Source organism: Gamsiella multidivaricata (assembly GCF_025024155.1).
Source record: "Gamsiella multidivaricata strain RSA 2152 chromosome Unknown BC939scaffold_94, whole genome shotgun sequence".
NCBI lineage: Eukaryota > Fungi > Mortierellomycota > Mortierellomycetes > Mortierellales > Mortierellaceae > Gamsiella > Gamsiella multidivaricata.
The window spans coordinates 3,451-17,115 of NW_026251802.1; the positions used below are offsets into that span (position 1 = coordinate 3,451).

At 50.1% G+C, this 13,665-nt stretch overlaps 5 protein-coding genes across 5 annotated transcripts; 3 read left to right on the top strand and 2 right to left on the bottom strand.

The window, feature by feature from the left end:
* The first annotated feature begins 1,163 nt into the window (after positions 1-1,163).
* BC939DRAFT_465946 (uncharacterized protein) lies at positions 1,164-2,139 on the top strand. The gene has a single exon (XM_051557589.1). The coding sequence runs from the start codon at positions 1,184-1,186 to the stop codon at positions 1,784-1,786; it is 603 nt and encodes a 200-aa protein (XP_051407452.1). The 5' UTR covers positions 1,164-1,183; the 3' UTR covers positions 1,787-2,139.
* Positions 2,140-2,482: 343 nt separating this feature from the next.
* Positions 2,483-3,641, bottom strand: BC939DRAFT_465947 (ubiquitin-conjugating enzyme E2 N). Its single transcript, XM_051557590.1, has 4 exons — positions 3,567-3,641; positions 3,338-3,452; positions 2,880-3,011; positions 2,483-2,789 (listed from the first exon to the last, which is right to left on the bottom strand). Exons 1-4 carry the CDS (start codon positions 3,591-3,593, stop codon positions 2,614-2,616), a joined length of 450 nt encoding a protein of 149 aa, XP_051407453.1. The 5' UTR covers positions 3,594-3,641; the 3' UTR covers positions 2,483-2,613.
* Positions 3,642-4,391: 750 nt separating this feature from the next.
* On the top strand, positions 4,392-6,166 carry BC939DRAFT_465948 (uncharacterized protein). Its single transcript, XM_051557591.1, has 6 exons — positions 4,392-4,534; positions 4,752-4,762; positions 4,863-4,931; positions 5,111-5,196; positions 5,300-5,495; positions 5,590-6,166. Exons 1-6 carry the CDS (start codon positions 4,450-4,452, stop codon positions 6,055-6,057), a joined length of 915 nt encoding a protein of 304 aa, XP_051407454.1. The 5' UTR covers positions 4,392-4,449; the 3' UTR covers positions 6,058-6,166.
* A 768-nt stretch (positions 6,167-6,934) lies between these two features.
* BC939DRAFT_507421 (uncharacterized protein) lies at positions 6,935-7,293 on the bottom strand (the record flags this gene model as incomplete). The annotated part of the gene is made up of 2 exons (XM_051560882.1): positions 6,935-6,950; positions 7,046-7,293. The coding sequence occupies 2 exons, from the start codon at positions 7,291-7,293 to the stop codon at positions 6,935-6,937; spliced, it is 264 nt and encodes an 87-aa protein (XP_051407455.1).
* A 2,141-nt stretch (positions 7,294-9,434) lies between these two features.
* On the top strand, positions 9,435-9,978 carry BC939DRAFT_523773 (uncharacterized protein; the record flags this gene model as incomplete). Its single annotated transcript, XM_051561245.1, has 1 exon — positions 9,435-9,978. A coding segment is annotated over one exon (504 nt), but the record flags the coding sequence as incomplete, so codon positions are not given.
* Positions 9,979-13,665: the final 3,687 nt, after the last annotated feature.

Consider the following 13,665-nt stretch of genomic DNA (forward strand, 5'->3'; position numbering starts at 1 on the left):
ATCTCCAAGCGCAACAATAGTACTGTAGTTCCATCGATTGCACACTCCCAATAGTAAGGCAAGCAGTTGAAGAAAGCAGTCTTACTTTTGGGATTCCTCTCGACCGTCCATTTTTAATAAGGAGATGCTCTATCCCTCTTTCTTTTCTTTTCACACATCACCTCCACACACACCTCTACCCCTGCGGCTTTACGGGAAACGGTTAATTTTAACCAATATAACATGAAAGCGTGCGGGAACTGAACGCGGCTATTGTTGGAAATGAAGGTCATTTCCGAGATGCTGTTTACGAAATCTTATGCCTTGTATCTACCCTGGTGCGACGGACTTTTTGTGAAATAGAATGCTAACATCTTTGCGATATGACACAGAGATCATAGTGAAATGAAACGAATGCAAGGTATCATTCATTCTCTCTCCTTCTTCCCTCACTGCACCCCTCTGTTGTTGTCGCTGAAAAGCATTCCTCACGAATAAGAGCGCACACGACCAAAATTTCCTTATTCATCATAGTCCGTACCCCTCAGGAATCTACTGCATTCAGTCCGTCCGCCGCACCACGACCACGACCAACCATCGACTATTAATCCTTACCGTATTGATGTAGCAGAAGTATCGCGCAGTTATCATCCTGGCCGAAGCCAGCTCGCTGGTGACTCTTCTCTACCTCTCGCTCTGGTCCGACGTCGATTCCGAATATATGGGCCATAAATCCAGATACCCACCCTTGGAACAACCTACTGGCCAGCACCACAAACCAGCACCACTGCAGCAGGGTCAACTTGTTGGCAAGAACAATGCCCGTGTCTCTGCACTGCACACCCAGGCCTTTATCGCCTTTTGCAATCCTGATAAGCTCGGCGACGACACCATCTCGAAATCGACCACAACAGCCAGCCCCACGAGCTTTGCTTCCTACTACGATTGGATCAAGTTCATGAACAGCAAAAATAGCCCTCATGACGGTACCTATGGCGCAGGGGACCAGGACAATAATGTGGAAGCACTCTCGCGGTTTATGGGGCGGCCGCTGCACAACTGGATTGTCAATCTCACGGCCACAGCAGAGCCCTGCAACCACCGCGTCCACACTTCCGCCCACTGTCTCGATTTTCTAACTCAGGAGTACAAATATCTGATCCCAACGCCGTTCCCGTCATCGCCCGCTGATAAAAAGGAACCCATGGACTTTCATATCTTTTGGCGTGGCCCCATCAATGACAAGCTGTACCTGAGCGCACATTCGTTCCTGTTTACTCAGCCCCTGGACAAGGCGCGGTTGCATCTCTGGATCGACTCTTCCCATTTTCCCGATGGTCTTCCGGAAGACTACACGAAGAATGAGTTTGCAGCGCCCTTGGTTTCGAGGCCAATGAACAAGTACATTACTATTCATGCCTGGGATCAAGAAGCCGAGCTTGCGTACTTGTATGGAGGACTGCGCACGCCAACACTCGCACAGAAGAAACAACAAAGAGTCGGGCTCGAGGCGCTTTCAGACGAAGCTCGGTTTTTGATTCTGAACTGCAACGGAGGAATATACCTTGACGCTGACGTCTTACTGCTGAAGGACATGTCGCCGTTTTATGATGCCGGAGTCGAATTTGCATACCAATGTAGTAATACTGAAATGTACAACATCGCCATCTTGCGCCTGTTTCCCGGAAGCACTGTCGCGAGGAGGATCCTGGATGGTGCCAAGGCTAGAGAGGCAGAGATCATGCAGAGGAAGTTAAGGGAGGAATTTGAACGCCAGCAGGGGAACGGGAAAAGAGGCAGAGGATGAAGAGAAGGAAGGCACAGTTATCCATGAAGATATTGCCACGAAAACTCCAGTTCTACACAAAGTTAGCGAGTTCGTCCGTCAATCCAAGACTTATATCAAGAAAGTCAAAATCCTCAAAGCGTCTGCCAAGTCCCATAACGCGTTTAATAGTTCCAGACTGTCCAAGCGCGCTGAGGCGCGACCAGATGAGATCTACCATCCAGCACGTTTGCGTGCCTATCTGGATCCTTTGAACGGTGACCTTGAGGGTAACGGTCTGATCATGATGCCCACCGCATTCTTTGACCCACTCTGGCTACGTAATGATGGGGCAGAGAATAATGGCACCATGAATTCTGAAGGGATGGTCGAGGACTTGCATTCATTCCTAGATGTGTTTTTAGAGGCGGCCAACGCGGTTTGCCCTACACAAGTGCAAAATGGAGGAGAAGAGGTAGACTTTCCGGCTAGCCCAGAGTCTTTCTTCGCAGGAGCATACGTGTATCATTGGCACAATCATTGGGATACGCCGATCGAACCTAAGAGCTGGATGGAGCTCATGCGTAGGGCGTATGAGGACTTTGTCCAAGGACGGAGGCCGATCCTCTATGGCGAGTGGTTTAAGGATTTGTAACATATTCATGAAAAGTAAACATCATCCGCAAAGACTCTGCATTTTACAAACGCGCTTTCCTTCGTTTTGACCATCCGTGTATCCTTCAGAACAGTTGTATTTACGAGTCCTTTATTCAAATAGGCTTATTTGGTTATTTTTTTAAAAAAAAAACTGCGTCTACTGTCTTCCCTGCAGACCATACTTTTCCTTCCTTCATTTGTTGTTGAGCGCTTTATGCCGTCGCGTACTTCCTCGTCCATTCCTGAGCAGTCTGGATGGCGGCATTCTCGTTTTCCTTCCAGTGCTGGGCGACATCGTTTGCGAGAGGGTCGTCGGGGTTGGGGGACGAAAGCAGCGCCTGGATAGAAAGCAGCACCGTGCGAATCTGAAGGGCAGGCGACCACTTATCTACAAATGACGATGTTAATAACCGTTTTCTTCCTTACTCCTCCTGAGAATTGTAGATCCTCCTGTTGGCAAGGAATGCGACTGTTTTACCTTTAAGGATATCGAGGCAGATACGGCCGAGTTTGTCAATGTTGGGGTGGTAAATCTTGGTCAAGAAGCGGACCTTGGGGGGCGACATAGGATACTCCTCAGGCAAGAACAACTCCAGATGGAAAACTCCACCTATATAGTATAAAAAAAGACACTGGTCAGTATGACAAAGAAAAAAATCCTGCGCCTCGTGAAGTGTGTGGTGATCCTTTGATTGTAAATGTGGATTCCTCTTTTTCGCCACAATGCGAATAGTTGAACCAGGGTCGCTTTCCTTTAGCTTGCTCCATGCTATTTTCTGCAAGTATGTCATTCCGCCTCTGAGGAATAGTTGACCCTTTGGATACAGTGTGGAAGAATCGCTCGTTCCTGAAAGTCTTCACCGCATGTCATATTTTTACTCTTCAAATTAGTGTGTGGTCCAGGATACTTTGCTGTTGTTGTTGCCATGCTTTTACCTTCGAAAGGAGACTGGGCTGGTCCACTGATGATGACATCAAAATAGCGGAGGTTGTCCTCATGGGCGGTTGCGCTGATGCCAGGTGCAGGATCGGCCATCAGACGCTCCGTTTCCTATTGGTATGCCAAAAACGAAAGAAAATGAGCTCAGTTTTTTTTTTCGATACAAAGGCCGCGATATGAAGGAAGAATCCCGACCGACGGAATAGGCGGGTTGTGGCGACGGACCTTGATGATTCTCTTGGGTAAGGCCATGTTTATGAGGAGTGTGTGATGTGTGAAGAAGACGAAGCTGTTGGAATGAATGGACAGAAAAACAACACGGCCGATACGTGACCAGAAAAAATATACTCTCACACACGCGCCTCAATTTCCAAGAAGAGTACACCATCCACGCGAGGCCTTGCCCCTGTGCGCTGTTCGCAATTGAGTCCATTCCTATTCGGATATATAGCCTTATTGCTCTCAGCATACAAGCGTTTGATTCTAGGAACAGGATTCTTGAGGAGATGGACCAGCGCCGGCAATGCCAAGCGTGAAGACCGAGAGAAGCTGACTGGCTGGTTTATGTTTGCGGATTTGTGAGACGTGATGGTAGCCAGCGAAGAAGACAGAGCAATTGAGAGGAGAAAGAAGTCTGAGCGGTACCGAAAGACTGCGCCCACATAATTGGATAAGGGATCAGAAAGGTATCCTCAATCGAGGTCGGCCCACTATAAACGGTTGCCGTATCATTGCTGTCGAAAGAGAAATAAGGCAGCCATGGAAAGTGGCATTTGCGATCCAGGGACATTAGGTGACGCTCTTGGAACATACGTAGCCATTGGATGTCGAAACAGCCTTCAGCCTTTTGTTGGTGCTGACTTTTTGGTTTTCATCACTCGACGTCGGATACGTCGACTCATGGTTTGTCATCCCAGGTATGGTCATTCAGCAAGCTATACATGGATCGATTGCGGAGAAAAATAAAGTTGTATATTCCTGCGCTTTAAGGCACAGGGGAGGGGCGTAGAGGAACAGGATGATTGGTAAGTAGATGGCTGCGCTGCTGCAGTTTTACAAGTTTAAAATCTTTTGTCCACCACCCTTCAACATCCTCACCCTCCATTCAATGGCACCCATCATCTCAAAGATCTACATCTACCCCATCAAGTCATGCAAGGCCGTCGAGCTGACCGAGTCCAAGCTGTCGAAGTGTATATAACACGTTTGCGCGCTGTGCTCTTATTTTCATGGGCTGCGCTGATACGATTTCACACCAGTTTTTCGAACTTGTCTTCCCTAACTCAGAATTATCGTCCATCCATTTCTGTCCCTTACTCCAACACCGCACCAATATTCTACTGTAACGTAATGCGATTGCATATGCAACATGTCCTCTGCCTTTACTGCCGTACGCATGTGTTTGTTTAGATGGACTCCAGGTAAACATGCCCACCTCGGTAGAAACGTTTCGATTGATGGATTGAGAGTCAAGCGAGCGCCATAACCTGAAAGATCGACGCTTTATCTGATTTTCAATAGAATGACCGTGTCTTTTTGGTCATCGATCCCGAGACGAACCGCCAGAGAACGATGCGTGAACTGTCCGCTGTAAGTGTAAACCAAATCCTCGTCTCGAGCCTTGACTTTTGTTTGCAATATCGTCCTGCATACATGTCCGAGACGCTTGGCGCCTTCTTATTCAGATTTGAGCTTTCGCCTTTACACTGCAAACGCCGCACCCTCGTCGTTTTCGTGCTCACGCTTATGATACTCTCTCAAATCTCCAGATGACGCTGATCGAGCCCAAGATTGTTGGTGACGACCTTGTTATCACCGCAGCTGGCAAATCTGTCACTGTGCCTTTGGTACCTGAGTAAGTGATACGCTTCTCCCTACCATCTCCCTTAACCAGGCCTTTTGTCCAATCGACTACACCCTCTTGTCTAACGTGTGTACCTTGTCCGTCTGAAACATAGCGTCAGCAAGTACGAGAAGCGCGTTGTCACTGTGTGGAAAGAGTCTCTCGAGGCCGCAGACTTGGGCGAGGAAGCTGCTCAACTCTTTACCGATTACTTGGGCGTTCCCAGCCGTCTCGTGTACAAGTCTCCTTACCATGTCCGCCCTGTTATTGAGCATGCTCCTGGTATGAACGAGATTGGATTCCAGCCCCAGGTCCGTAAAATACAAAGGATCAGCAATTTTGCACAGCTACTCGCTGCAAAAAAAATATTAACTCATGCCTTCACTCGCTTCTCACCTCTTGTAGACCGCCTTTGCTGACAATTACCCGATTCTTTGCCTCTCTGAAGAGTCAGTCAAGGATGTTAACACCCATCTTGAGAATCCCGTCACCGCGCTCAACTTTCGTCCCAACCTCTTGGTCTCTGGCGTGAGCAAGCCCTGGGAGGAAGACACTTGGTGCACGGTCGACATTCGTGGGGTCACATACTACTTCACCTGCCGCTGCACCCGCTGCGACATGCCTAATGTTGACCCTGAGACCGGTGTTAAGGACAAGCTGCAGCCCCAGAAGACGCTCCAGAGTGTGAGACGTGTGGATAAGGGCAAGAAGGCCAAATTCTATGCATGCGTCGGAATCAACGTTGTGCCAAATAAGCATGAGGGTGAGCTGCGCATCGGGGACGTGCTGGATGTGAAGGAGATCTTCCAGGGCGAGAGGATGCGTACTGGCGAGGCTGGTTGGTCAACCAAGGCTGTTGAGGTCAGCGCGTAAAATTGTGTCTCATTAATTCTTGTCAACCTTGCACTTTTCTATGCATGCCCCCGAGTTTCTAATGACGCTCAGTGCTACTTAATCTTAAATGAAGACTCATTTGACCCAGTATTCTCGACTGCAGAAATACTTGTTTGAAAGTCGCGTTCGGTCTTTGCATCTGTTCAGTGACCCATTCCTAAGCTGTGTCTTGTTCACGCATATCCTCGCGTTCAAGGTGCTTCTGGAAGCCCCTATTGTTATCTCGAACTGACTAATATCTTATATTTGCTATTGCTGTTGCAGTTTCTGTTGCTTTTGATTCCTTCTTTTTTTTTTTCTTTTTTTTTTGGCGGCAGTCGCGGAGGACCTTGATCGAACAGTAAAACTAAGATCTGAAACAATTTTTTTATAACGTGAATCTATCAGACCTAACGAACATACGGTCCTCCTTTCTACAAAAGCAGGACTGATCCACATTCCCCTGGGCCTGCCACTAGGGCCTGTGCAACAATTGCCACACCTCATCAGTGTGTTAAAAGCTGAAAACTCCTTTTAACAAAAAGACTATCTTCCCCATCCCCTCCATGGTTGTCAACCGCTTCCTCCTTTGCAGGCAGTCCAGCAGCGTCCAATCCGCTGCGTCTGGGTCGCACACGGGGCCAGGGCAGCTCCCGTTTGTATGGTCGGCGAGCAACGCACTACAAGGACAGTGTTCAGCGTCGCAAATATATCCGTTGCCCTCACTCCAGTCTCCTCGGGGCCCTTGTATATGATTCCCCACTCTCTTTCCCAAGCAATGGTCGCGTTGCAGCGTGGTTTCCATTTTTTATTTTTTTTTATTTTGATAACTAGGACCCACGGGGACTTGTGGGCTTTATTAGCGTGGTACTATCCTTTAGGGACCCTTATTGCTAGAGACGTAAAGAAAAGTGGTATCTAATAAACAACTTTTGCTGCCAGGTCCCTCGTCAGCATGAGTGGTGACTCGAAGAACCCTGTTCCCTACTTGGCCTGTTGTGCACGAAGGTCATCCCTTAGCCAGTATCCACTGTCCTCAAAAACTTGCATCCACCTAGTCGCTCCATCAGAGTCAGCTCCAGCTGCTGGCAAAAGCCCTGTACCAGGCGCTTGTCCGCCTCTGCCTGAGCTGCCCCACTCCTTGATAAGGCTGACGGGTGTGATGCCACGGCATAAATCGCTGATGCTCCAGGTCAGATCCGGAGAGCGGTCATAAAACTCGTCGCCTTTGAGCATTGATTGGGTCCCAGCGATACAGGATAGACCTCGGATGTGGGTCTCGTTATTAGGACTAACCCAGCGAATGGGTTTCGGTACAGCAGCAGCGGCCCCAGCGTGGATCCTATCACGCTCTTACTGCTTCTTGCTGTTCTTGTTGTATGCGGTCGTTGCAGCTCGTCCCCACTTATCAATCTGCTTTTTTTTTTTTTGATAACTAGAACCCACGAGGATATGTGGGATTTATTAGTGAGGGACTCTAGACTAGGGAATCCTATTGCTAGAGGCATAGTAAAGGGTGCTCAATATTCTAATAAACGGCTTTTGCCGCACCGCTGCTGGTCACTCGCAGCTCCAATCCCCTTCACAATCCCAGTCAGCATGAGTGGTAACTCGACCCCGCCTGGGGTCGGTGACTGAGCCCTGCTCCCTACTTGGCCTGTTGTGCGCGAAGGTCATCCTTTAGCCGCATTCCTCAATCATCAAAAATTTACAGTTGCCGGTGCGTTCCATCACGTTTAGCTCCACCTGCTACATGCAACTTTGCAGCACTCGCTTGTCCGCTCGTTCCTCGATCTCTTTCACATCCAATGCGCGTCGTTGTCTCCTGGAGGATCCAACAAAACCACTACCACTACGTCTGTGCTCTCCAACACGGTTGCGTCCCCGGGCGCGTTTGCTCATGGTAGTGATCCCATTTTCTCTTTCCCAGTCGACGGTGACTTTGCATCTTTTGTTCCAGATTTCTGTCCGTCCGAATTCCTCGATGGCCTTGACGAATCGGCCGACCATGCACCTCGCGATCGAGGTGGTCGTCTTGAATAGGCTCTCTCAGTCCTTGGTGAGAGCCGCTGGTGTCAGTCCGTGGTACAAATCTTGAGCCGTCCAGACCCCTTGATCATTGTCCCTTGTCTCGTCCTCCACACGGCCGAGTGTGTTGCTTGCTTGCCGGATCGCCGAAGCTCCCTTGATCTTGTTCTTGAGTGCTGTCCAAATGGTCTTGTCTGTCACCTGTGTGAAGCTTGGTCCCTGTCCTCTCGCGGCTTGTCCTCGCTCCTTGGCTTGCTTTTGCTTCGTCTCCCACAGCTTGCGCTCTTTGTTCCATGCTCTACGTCCATCCGTGTTGACCTTCTCGATTGCTTCCTGCCAACCGTCCAGCTGCTGATGCATCGTCATTTCGCAGCGCCATAGATGCTGCGTGTCCTCTTTGTCCACCTCACAAAGTCTGCAGGTGTCTGTGCTATACAAATCCGGCCGCCACTGCTTCATGTACGCAAGCGTCGGCAACATTCCGTGCAGCTTCTTGATCCTGTGCGCACGACGCTGACAATCGTTAGGGCTAGTGAATAATCCCTTCGGCGTGTTGCCGTTGTGAATGATGTGCAGTGTTGCTTTCCAGTCCACCAGGTTCCAATCCTTGATGTTTTCCTTAGTCCTGTTCTGCTCTGTCCATAACGCGTTCATCCTTACCGTTGATTGGCGTTTAAGTACCTGCCTCAGATCATCCTCAACGACCGCGCCTTTGAACATGGCGTGGCACTGGATGTCATTGTGTTCCTTTTCATTGATGGCCCAAAGGTCACTGAAGTGCGCCTCTTTTGCTGCCTTGTCCGCTGCCTCGTTGCCCTTATGGCCTGCGTGCCCTTTGATCCACTCCACCTTGATCTTCCCTCCTTGATGTACATATGCGTTGTGCACTGCCGACCACCAGATCGCGTAAGTCGACCGCAGCCTTTGGCGTTCTGTGCTTCCTTGTCTCCCACTCACCAAGGCTTTAAATTGAGTTACCACAGCCGAGTTGTCAATGTAGATGGTTGTTGGCGTGTTCCTTGGACTGGCCAGGATTGCTGCAAAAAGCCCTGCAAGCTCCGCTTTAGTCGATGAAGCAAATCCTGCGATCCTGCCCGTTACCTGTAAGAGTTTTGTGTGGAAGAGCTGACAAGGTGAGTCTTGGGACAAGAGGATACTGGAGACAAGGAACTTTATGACAGGGACTAGGACTAGACAAGACTGACTAACTAGCTAGACTAGGTGCGTCCTTTTATAGTTGTCTACAGCTTGAGTATTACTAAGCTGGGTCTTACTAATAAAGAGAGTGTTCTGGATGGATCTGGCTGTAGGTGGGTATCCACCTAGGATAACAGGACTCCTAGGCTTTTCTAGAAGAGCCCGAAGTCCTCTGGTCTTGTGCATGTGACCACCGTCCAATCACAGAGATACAAATCTCTGACAATGCGCGTGAATATCGAGTACTTCTCCGTTGTTCCATCCTCGAGAGTGATCCTGTCTTCGAATCGGAGGAGCATATCCAGCTCGCTCTGGGTCTCGACTGCGATGCGGAAGGCTGCCTCGCCTGTGGGCAACTTGATGCGGGACGGGCCTTCTGTGCAGTGAACAGAAGCACACAGGAGGATATCCTGCAGTTCGGATTTCTTTTCCGCGGCGGTGTTGCCGTGGATGCTATCCAGGTGGATCGATGCCGCGAAAAATCGGTCTCGGGCACGTTGGACTTCGATCCACTCCTCCTGAGCCTCTTGCTCCATGGATTCATCCTCCATGGCTACCGCCTCGGCGACGTCTTCGTGCTGTTTAGCGTTCATGGCTTTAAGCCCCATCTTGGGGCTGTAGATAATGGCGACGGTCGGTGGCAGTGCAGTTCCTGAAGGACCTCCAGGATTGGGCAGTGCAGCTGAGGTGGTGGCCTCAGCGGCGCGAACAGGTTGGCTTTTTTTTTTTTTTTTTTTTTTTTTTTTTTTATTAACATAAATCCCCATGAGCACGCGACGCATGGTCCGCAAAGGCCTTGAAGCCATAAATGCCTTCCATGCACGGCAGAGCCGCATCCCCTACCAACTATGTTGGCTTGAGGCGTCAAATTCATAACCCATGTCGCATAGCTAGCCTAACCTAACTCCTGCGTGACCTGTTGCGCGATACACGTCTCCTAATCCAGATCCAATGTTAATAAAGTTGTTTTTAAACCGAATAACCCCTCCATTATGTCCAACTTCCCTCGCCCCAAGCAATGCTGTAGCGCCCTATAATCCGCGGCCCGTCTACCTTCCTGGATCTCCGTTGCAAGTAACCGTCTCCCTTTCAAATCAGAGAAATCACCAACACTACGTTGGTGTCCCCGATCACCGTTGCGTCCTCCGGCGCGTTTGCTCATGAAGGTGATTCCAACTGACTTTTCCCAGGCGACAGTGTCCTCGCATCGTTTGTTCCATATCTTGGTCCTGCCAAACTCTTCGATCCTGCTCACGAACTTTGTCACCATGATCGTCGCAATCCACTTGGTGGTGGTAAATAGCTGCTTCCAGGTCTCAATGAGTCCCGTTGGCACCAAACCTCGGTATAAGTCCTTGACCTCCCAATCTGCCTCACTCTCCGGCTCCTCTCCTTCCGCAACCCGATATGTCCCTCGCCTTTCCGCCGTCCCCTGAATCCACTGCATTGACTCCCAGATAGCCTTCGTTCCTGTTGCCGAGAAGTTGGGGCAAGTCGCAGTGAAGGGCTTGTCCTTCCGTTCGGCCTCCTCTCTCTCCTGTTCCCATTTTCGCACTGCCTGTCTCCATGCACGATATCCATTCAACTCCACTTCCTCCACCGCGTCCCTCCACTCTTGTCGCTGGTCGCACAAGATAGCTGAACAACGCCAAAGATGATCGTTCGTCTCTGGTTCCCTCTCACACCTACGACATATGTCCGTTTGGTAGGTATCTGGATGTCGTTTCTTCATCGCCTGCAATGTCGGCAAATCTCCATGCAGCTTCTTGATCCTGTGCGAACGTAAACGACAGTCTTCCAGGCTGGTGTATAAGCGCTTTGGCGGGTTGTTATCGTGTAAGATCCGTAGCGTGGGCGCCCATGCTACCGACCGCCAATCCTTGATGTAGGTCCTCGTTCGATGCTGCAATGTCCACTGATAATGGTGCCGTACCGCGGACTGCAACTTCAGTATCCTCCTCAAGTCCAGGTCTGCACTGTGTGTTGCAAACTGTGCGTGGCATTTCAAATCATGGTGCTGCGTTGCGTCTAGCCTCCATAGTCCTGTATCGATCCCATGTGCTGCCTTGGCAACAGTGTCTGCAGCCTCGTTGCCACGGTGTCCAGCATGTCCTCGTACCCAATGCACAGATATACCTTGTCCTTGTTGCAAGAAGGCATAATGCACCATCGCCCACCACTGTGCATCTGCAGATCTCAAACGCTGCCTTGCTGTTGCTGAATCCCGCTGCTGCACCAACTCCTTGAAATTGTTGACGACTGTGAGATTGTCGATGTAGATGTCGACGTTCTCTTCCCTTGGGCTGATAAGAATTGTTGCCAAGAGCCCACACATCTCTGCAATTGTTGACGACGCGTATCCCCCGACCCGTCCACTGAACGCCGTTGTGTAGGGACCACCATCCACAGAAACGACAACTCCGAATGCTGCACTGACCTGCTCTGTGCCGTTGTGAATCACTGACCCATCCGAGCAGAAGTGAAGCCTTCGATGTGTTTGCAAACGTCTCCTAGCTGTCCGAATTTGCTGGATTGTTGGTACCTGGAGCGCCAATCCCAGTAAATCTCGCTCAATTTCATCTGATACTGCCGGCAATGGTTGGCGAACAGGTGTCGTCATATTGTCCACCGCCTTGTGCGCATCCTCATGCAAGTGGTCTATACACGCCTCTGCATCCACATTCATATATCTACGATATAAATGGCGTCGTCTTCGTCGTTCTTCTCTGTATCGAGCCCGTCTCTCGATGTCCCGCAGGCGTCGTTGCTCCTCCTGCTGTTGCTTCTCCTGCTGCCGCTCCTCTTCCAGCTGCCGCTGTCGGTCACTCTCTTGCTGTTCTGCCCGCCGCCGCTCCTCTTCCAATTGTCGCTGTTGTTCCCGTGTTTGCTGTTCTGCCTGCTGCATTTGTTGCCGAAGGTGCCTCTGTACTACTTTCAGTTGTGCTCGCTTCTGTTTAATCCATTGTTGATCGAGTCTGTGCTCTTCTCTGTCGAAAGCACGGTCCAAGTCGTCTTGATTACGCAGTCGATTGCCTGTCATGTTTACCATAGCACGTCGAATGTATTCCTGCTTCCTTACGCTACGCTGGCTGAGCGTCTCTTGGACTCGCGGTGTGAAGAGCGCAGTTTCCGGATCCAAGTTGAGAATGTCCTGAGACGACAGCAAACCGTTGTTCTGCTCTCCATTGTCTTCCTCCAGTGGTGGTTGATCCATCGGTTGTTCTGCATTGTTATCTCCTCCGCCTTCGGACCTTTCCTCCTCACTCGCAGCTTCGTCGGGCACGCTGTCATCGTCGGCAGTCGCAGTATCCCCTACAGGTAGAGGTGATACCGCCCTGTCTAAATTGTCAACTGGTGCTGGATGCACAGCGGCGGGCTGTTCATCTTCGTCCAAGTCATTTGGCGCCTGTGGCTCTTCCAGATCGGATGGTAATTCCTCCAGTAGCTCATCAATCCATTGTGCAGTAGCTTCCTGGACATAATCGCCCCCGTGCACGATCGCCTGCAATTCCTGGAACCAAGGCGGAGAGGCTACCGTTCGCACGTTGAACCGCTGTCTAAACGTTTGCCAACTTGCTAATTCTGTGTGAGTAGTGTTCAGAATCTGATCAACAAAAAATACTCCAATAGCTCCAAGCCCTATTCTGATCTCTTCGGTCAGTCTATCACCAATCCAATCCTCAATAGTAATCGCATGCTGGGAAAGGTCCATCTCCGATGCCATCGTAACGTCGAAGGTGATCTGTCGGTCCGCCATAATTTTGCATATCTGGCTGATCAAGCAGTGCTTAAAGCCCTGCACTCGTTCTGGAGCCTTTGTGGGACAAACGGTGGTGCACTGTCGTTGTTGGAGCTGAAATAAACGAACACGACTCGCCCGTCCCACTATGCTGTTGTCGTTCAAACGCAGAAAAAGTGTTGAGATGTGCTCTTCTGCTTGTACGTCTGCTAGGTGTCGAACTGCAAACAGTCGATTGTGGTGCATGACGCTGTTGGGAGTTGTGGATGCCATCCTGGACTTGCTTTTGCATATCTTCATGTAACGCCCTGTCAACTGTTGGAGCGTCGCCGGAGGCAGAACATAAATACTAAGAAGGTACAATATTTTCGGCAGTAGCACTGTGTTGATAACATATGCAGCCTGTCGGTCCGTGATGCTCTTGTATTCGAGAATATTGCAGATGGTGTTAACCTCGTTCTGCACATGGCGCTTAACTGGTCCTGTGTTCCCCGAACTGTTGATCCACACCCCCAATCGTCGGCAGTCGCAGTATCCCCTACAGGTAGAGGTGATACGTGAAGGGCTTGTCCTTCCGTTCCCTTGAATCGAATGGGTAAAAAAAAAAAAAAAATGACCGCAGGAAATCCATGGCCAGCAATGTC

Bases quoted from the DNA above. Each gene is read 5' to 3' on its own strand.
- BC939DRAFT_465946 (XM_051557589.1), top strand. From the start codon at position 1,184: ATGGACTTTCATATCTTTTGGCGTGGCCCCATCAATGACAAGCTGTAC.
- BC939DRAFT_465947 (XM_051557590.1), bottom strand. From the start codon at position 3,593: ATGGCCTTACCCAAGAGAATCATCAAG. The intron at 3,453-3,566 runs GTCCGTCGCCAC...GCATACCAATAG, and splicing joins TACCCAAGAGAATCATCAAG to GAAACGGAGCGTCTGATGGC. The intron at 3,012-3,337 runs GTAAAAGCATGG...TATACTATATAG, and splicing joins AGCCCAGTCTCCTTTCGAAG to GTGGAGTTTTCCATCTGGAG.
- BC939DRAFT_465948 (XM_051557591.1), top strand. From the start codon at position 4,450: ATGGCACCCATCATCTCAAAGATCTACATCTACCCCATCAAGTCATGC. The intron at 4,932-5,110 runs GTAAGTGTAAAC...TCAAATCTCCAG, and splicing joins CGATGCGTGAACTGTCCGCT to ATGACGCTGATCGAGCCCAA. The intron at 5,197-5,299 runs GTAAGTGATACG...TCTGAAACATAG, and splicing joins ACTGTGCCTTTGGTACCTGA to CGTCAGCAAGTACGAGAAGC.